Here is a 6,732-nt window from a genome sequence, read left to right as displayed (position 1 = left end):
GGGATGGTGATGGGTGTTGTGAGGGTCATAAAGTTTTTTGTTTCACCCATGTGCATGTCCTGAAAGTGGTGCTGGGGGGTGGGCAGGGGGTAGAGGGTGTGTGGGTGGCGGAGCAGGTGGGTTGGGTCAAGGCGTGCAGGAAGAGGGGGTCAGCCCTGGCCCCTGCTGGTGGATGCGTGGTTGTCCTGGGGCCTTGGGGGTCCTGCAAGCCCATTGTCAGGGGCCGGCAACTGCTGGAAGATGGTAGTATGGGGTGCTTGCCATCACTGGTAGGGGCACGGCTGGAGCAGCGGGTCACTGGGTGTCACTAGCAGGGGCAGGGACAGGGACTGGAGCAGCCTTGGTGCAGGGAGGCAGGGTGGGCAAGGAGGGACCTGCCATGTGCTCTCCCTGCACTGGACACATGGCTCCCAGGCAGGGAAGGGGCTGGCCAGGGGCTAAGAGTTTCCAAGATGGCTGCCAAGTGCTGGCAGCCATGTGGCCAGAGACTGACACTTCCCCTGGTGGCCACAGGGGCACATGGCAGGGCTGCAGGGACTTAAACAGTAAATTTAGTTGCACTTAAATGCATGTGTAGACATGTCCTGAACCAGTGAATAAGTGTATGTATTGGTGGCATTTTATTATATGTCAACACCTTTTCTTCCAGCCCTCTTCTTCCAAAACAGAGTGTACCCCTTGGTGTTGATGTTCCCGTCATAAAAGCTGACCCACCAAGTATCTGTGATAACAGTCAGATAAGAGTTCTTTTCAGGGGCTGTGAGTTGCAGCTTGTTTGTTCCCCATATACATATATCAGAAGTATTTTGCATTTTTGACCTACTTGTTTTCCTCTTGATTCCCTTATTGCTGTTCTACAGCTCACTGTCCCCATCTCTGAGTTGAGCTTCTTCTGGTGCTCTCTCCTCTGGATTGTTTGCTCTGTGGCTGAAGGATTTTGTCCATCATCCCTCACAGAACCTCATTTAAAGCCTTCCTTACTGAATTGGACTCATGGTGCCCAAAGATGCTCTTTCCAGTTCTGGTCTAATGGATCCTGTCTCTTGATAGCAGTCCTCCTCCCCAGAACATCTGCTCATTGTCAAAGAATTCAACGCTTTCATGCTGATATCAGGGGGTGTGTCTACATGTTCATTAGTGCAGTGTAATTACAGTGCATTAAGTTTAGTACTGTAATAACAGGGACTAACTTAATGTGTCATAATTGGCGCATTAGTGCAAATGAACGCTCTTTAAGTGAGGTTTAGGTTCAGACTAAGTCTGCTGCACATTATTAGCACATTAGCACGGTTTTTACTAGCCACGCTAAAGCACAGTAGAATTAGTCTTCTGCGCATTAAGTATCTTGTGTAGATGTGTGCAGTCTTCCAGGAGTCTGTCCTGGACATGGTGCTCTTTAACTTCTTTATTAACAATTTAGATGCAGGTTTCCTGAGCAAATTTGCAGATAAGATGAAGCTGGGAAGGTCTGCAAACACACAGGAGGACAGGGTCATTAGATGCAAGACATATGAGAAGTGATCGTGCTTCTTTTGTCAGCACCAATTAGGCCTCATTTTGATTACTGTATGCAGTTTTAGGCTCCACGCTTTACAAAGGAAATGGAAAAGTTTGAGAGGTCCAGAGGCAGGCAACAAAAATGATGAAGGGCTTGGAAGGCAAGGTATATGGATAGAGATTGAAAGAAATAGGCATGTTCAGCTTGTTTAAGATGGGGCATGATAGTAATATTCTAATATCTGAAGGGCTGCTATAAAGAAGAAGGAAAACACCTTTCTTCATTTGCTGCGGAGTACAGGATGTGGACCAGTGGCTTGGAGTTGCAAAAAAGTAGGCTTAGATTTGCTATCAGGACAAATTCCGTCACTGTGATAAAACCAGGGCAGTGGAATAGACTGCTTAGGCAAGTTGTAGACTCTCCATAATTGGAGGTTTCAAGAAAAAGGTTGAATAAGCACTGGTTGGGGATGATCTAAGAGTGGCTGTGCCTGGAGTGCTGTATAAAAAACAACAGTTGGAAACCCAGGAGCACCTCCCCACCCCCCTCCCCACACACACAGATTGCTGAGAGATAATGAGAAAAGCTCTGCAGCCTAAAGCAGGCAGATACTAGAAAGGACTGTACTCAGCAGCAGGAGAATGAGACAGAGCTCCACAACTGGCTTAGTTATGAAAGAAGATTAAAGGAGCTGGGTTAGGTTTATGGAGGGAGTACAAAATAGGGAGTTCTGACTGTCCAGCAGTGGGTGTGATACATGGCTGTACGTTTGATGTCCCCAGGCTCTAGAGCAGAGTGGAGGGTGTTTGGTATTCCTTTGCCCATATGGGGCCAGGAAAGACTTTTTTTCCCTTGTTGCTGCAAGGATCAGGGATTTTTTTTCTACCTTCCTCAGAAGCATTGGGTCTTGGCCGCATCTAAGGCTGGAGATTTTGACTAGTGTGCCAGTGTTCCTGCTGGGCCTTAAACCCTGAAGTTCCTGGCTAAAGCATCTTGCCCCTCTGCTCAGGGTCAGACCGGTTGCCATATTTGGAACCAGGAATTAATTTTACCCCATGGCCTTCCTCTCTAGTGGAGTGTGTGGCCCCATGGGTGACTGGTGCCTTCTGAGTCCGGGGGGCATGTGACCCCCCTGACACCAGTCACCGATGGGGGGTGGGTCCCCTGGCAGCCAGTTGCGCTGACTGGGGGGGAGGGTGGGGAGCTGGACCGTGGCCGATCTCACTCACCAAAAAGCTTTTGCTGGAGGCCCTGCTCCCCAGCTGGCGCTTACGAGGCGGGGAACCGGCGCTGCCCCCTTGCCCATCGCCTGAACAGGGAGCACAGCCTGGCAGGGGCTGCACATGCACCCCCTATACAGCGACACAGTGTGGCTCTCTTCCTCAGATCTCTTAAGTGTATTTTAACAATACTTGTAGCAACCAGACACTGACCACCATTGTTCCCCAGCTATACCTGTGGGCAGGTTAGGTTGCTGCACCTTATAGCTGTGCAACTGGGTTAATTGTGTAGTTTTATTAATAGGTTAGACTAGGGGTTTTCAACCTTTTTGAGTCATTGTATCCCTGGCGGCTGGTCAAGAAGTCAGGAGTTTCTCAGTGGCCAGATGAGCAGCCGATTGGCGACTGGGGAGGGGTGGTCCCCCAGCAGCCAATCGACGAGTGGGGAAGGGCAGTTGGCAACCAGGAGGGGGGTCCCCCACGGCCAATCAGTGACCGAAGTGCCGGTGGAGTACCCCCTGATGCCATCAGAAGTACCCCCAGTTGAAAAACCCTGGTTTAGACAAGGATTTGCATGGGATGGTTTGGATAGGCAGGGGGTTAAGACTAGATGCCCTCCAGATGTCCCTCCCAGCCTGACTTTCCTATGATCCTGCGACTGTATGGAAGTTCAGCACTTCTAATACTATCTGGACACTGAATGAGAAATATTACAATGCAAGAAATACCATATGCACATAAGAAAATTCAAACTTACATTAGAAAAATTGTAGCCCTTGCTAAATACTTTGTGATATTAGCTGTATACACACATACTATTACATACTAATACACATTATTTGCCTGAAGACATCCAATTTACATGCAGGTTACTGAAATGATGCTTGATTACATAAAAAAAAAACCCTAGTGTAATGAGCTGCATTTTCTTGATAGTTCCCAGTCACTTGGAAAAATGTCTGAAGGGTTTCATGTGAGAGGCCAAGATTTTTCAGGGGCAGTAACTTTTCTTGGACCAACTGCATGCTTGGAATAAAGTTGCAAGACATTCTTTATCAGGTCTGAGGAGAGAAGCAAGCAAGCACATTGAATGTAAAGAGCTGAGAGTAGAGCTGTGAAGATGAAGAGGGGAGAGAAATTCCCAGGGGTAGCCAACAGCTTGAATTGGTTTTATTCTAAGAGGCAAACACTTTAATAAATAAGGTTCTTGCTGTATTCATAAACAGTCTGGACTTCTCTCTGCAGAAGATGTTCCTATTTTTAATCTCAGTGACTACTCCTGTTTAACAGTGCTATTACTTTACTTTTTAAGGCCCTTTTTATATAAGTGTACTTCCCAGTGGGTGCATCTACACGTGCAATTAATGCTCCTGAATTTTCTGCACAGAAAATTCAGATTATTAATGTGCTCAAGGCTCCCCCGGGTGCCAGCCCCAGCAGCTGTCAGGGGGGCACCGGGGCTGGTCCCAGTCTTTGCCAGGCAGGGAAAGCTGTGCCGTCTGCAGGAGTAGCTGTCTTCCCAGCCACTTGGCACAGCTCCCCCACACTGAGGTTTAGCCAGGTAGCACTAGACCCCCTGCTGCCTGGGCTGACCAGGAGCAAATTGCTCCTGGTCAGTGTCTGCATGCGCACTATGGTGCATTAGCTAATATGCTATTTATCTAGTACCTGGTGCTAGCAAATGGTGCATTAGACTAATTTAATAAGCAGGAAGTCCCACGCACATGTAGACAATGATGCTTTACTGTGCATTAGGTTAGTCTAATGCACAGTAAAGCATCTCGTATAGACTTATTTATCTTGATCACTTGACACTGGGAGGCTTATTTACTGCTCTCACTGTCTCTTCTCACTCTAGTCGGTAGATATTGGCTAAGTTCCAACAGACTCCCCAAGGCACTTTTGTAAATATACTGATGTAGCAGATGTCTGAATTGCTTTCTCCCATATTGAAACACACCCACCACAGGTGAGGGGGTGGGGCACGTGCCCACCCTGAGATTGGTCCCCGACACAGCACTGGTTAGGACAGGGCAGTTTTTTTGCTGTGAGGGCTGGTGGCATGGGGGCGGGGAAGAGGGGCACTAAGCTGTGGCACAGAAGTATAGGTGTGGATATGGGACTTTTGGCCCACCCCTGAGTCCGGCCACAAATTGTGTCCCCCAGACTCAGGAGGCACGAGTCACCCCTGACACCTACCATTAGTTTGGAAGTTGACACCTTCCTATGCATTACTTGGGAAAGTAAGATAAAAACTACGTTCTCCTGTCAAAATTATGGGGTGCAAGAAGGAGGCAGTATGTAAGAACCTTAGTTGAATTTCTGTCCACAGGGCACAAAATACTATTGTTTTTTAAGGATCACAAATGGATAGGTGTTTTGTTTAAATCTGATTCATAAATCTTCCCCTTGTAGAGTCCAAAACCCTCTAATTCTGTGATGAAACATTAGTGAATGCAGACTTGAAGGGAAGGATGCCATTTGCTGAATCTTGCTTCCTACAACAGCTAAAATTTCCTTATTGTTTTCTTAACACAGAAACTAGTCATACACTATGAGTCCCTGTTCTTGCTTGAATAATCAAAAAGGCAAATGCTTCCTTTTCTTTTGTATACATTTTTGCATCTCTAAATATGCAACATCAGACACTGTAACTATGTGCAGTGTCTGATGGTGAGGGCACTACTAAGAATTTTTTCAGCCTTTTTCCAGTTTAACCCAGGTCTCTCTGGTAATAAAGTTTGTCATTTTATTTCTCTCAGTCTACTAGATGTCCAGATTCTTCAAATGACCGTCACATCATGACAAAGCACTCTAGCATCTACCCAACAGAAGAAGAGCTGCAGGCCATCCAGAAAGTAGTCTCCCATTCTGAACGTGCACTTAAGCTCGTCTCTGATTCATTTACAGAGCAAGAATCTGAAAAAGAGGAAGAAAATGAAGAGAGAGGGTAACACACTTGCATAGACTTCTCCTATAGGTAGTTACTACAGTATTATGGAAACGTGAGGTTGACAGTATCAGAGTGCTGGAGCCGCTGTCATCCTGAACTGTCTGCAGAGCTTGTTGAAAGGAATGAATATGGATGCTGTTTCAGCAAAATGAGAGTTTAAAATGGCTAAAAAAGAAATCTCTCCTTTCTTACATGTGTATTTGCACTTTTTATTACCTAAACACTAGTTGGGTTAAAGCTCTACTGTCCCACCAAGTTTGTGATAACTGTGGCTTCCTCACTGAGTAGTTTTAAACTGTTTTCTGTCCTACAGCGCTAGTTTAAACTGTATTTAAAAGGGGGTTTTGATGATAATGTATGTTTCTACAGAAAATACTCGTCAGTGCATAGCTCTGCAGTCAGTTGGCAGCTAGCTGTCACCCCAAAATTTGTAGAAGAAAAGCAGTCTTCCCACTGAACAAAGTTAAATCCGACTGTAATGAAATCTTTGTTCTTTTCCAGTGTATTTTGTAAGTACTGAACAACTTGTGCCTTTAGAGCAGTGATTCTCAATGAAGGAGCCATGGCACCCTATGGTGCCCTGGTATCCTTGCATGGATGCCATGGGGTGCTGAGCAATGTTAGCCCTGTTACATGTACAAGCATGATTCACAAGATAAACCTATAGGGCACCTATACATGAGCAGCAAGGCTGCTCCAGCGTGCTGTAATTACTACGGCTGTGCAAAGCTTTGGGTCTTCGGTGGCCGAATCTCCGAATCCAGATCGAATCAGGGGACCAATGTAAAGGTCTGAATTGATTCAAAGCTCTCCAAATCTTCAGAAAAGAGTCAGAGAGCTTTGATGATTTGGGCAGTCCCTGGTGGCTGCAGCAGGGAACTGCAGCCACTCTGAGCTGGTAAGTACTAGGGGCAGAATCTCCAACTTGAGATCGAATCAGGGGACCAATGTAAAGGTCTGAATTGATTCAAAGCTCTCTGACTCTTCAGAAAAGAGTCAGAGAGCTTTGATGATTTGAGCAGTCCCCCGTGGCTGTGGCAGGGAGCTGCAGCCGGACTGCG

The 6,732-nt window shown here is 46.6% G+C and overlaps 1 protein-coding gene across 1 annotated transcript in view; it reads left to right on the top strand.

The window, feature by feature from the left end:
* Positions 1-6,732, top strand: part of ZFR2 (zinc finger RNA binding protein 2) — a 124,775-nt gene that overhangs the window by 105,272 nt on the left and 12,771 nt on the right. The window contains exon 12 of the mRNA XM_019550679.1: positions 5,481-5,668. Coding sequence (XP_019406224.1) covers positions 5,481-5,668 — 188 coding nt within the window. The remainder of the gene's footprint in view (positions 1-5,480; positions 5,669-6,732) is intronic.

The sequence above is a fragment of the Crocodylus porosus genome, unplaced genomic scaffold (genome assembly GCF_001723895.1).
Source record: "Crocodylus porosus isolate Cpor-Errol unplaced genomic scaffold, CroPor_comp1, whole genome shotgun sequence".
NCBI classification, from domain to species: domain Eukaryota; kingdom Metazoa; phylum Chordata; order Crocodylia; family Crocodylidae; genus Crocodylus; species Crocodylus porosus.
The sequence above is the reverse complement of the archived record's forward strand: the minus strand, read 5'-3'. Positions and strand labels throughout refer to the sequence as shown.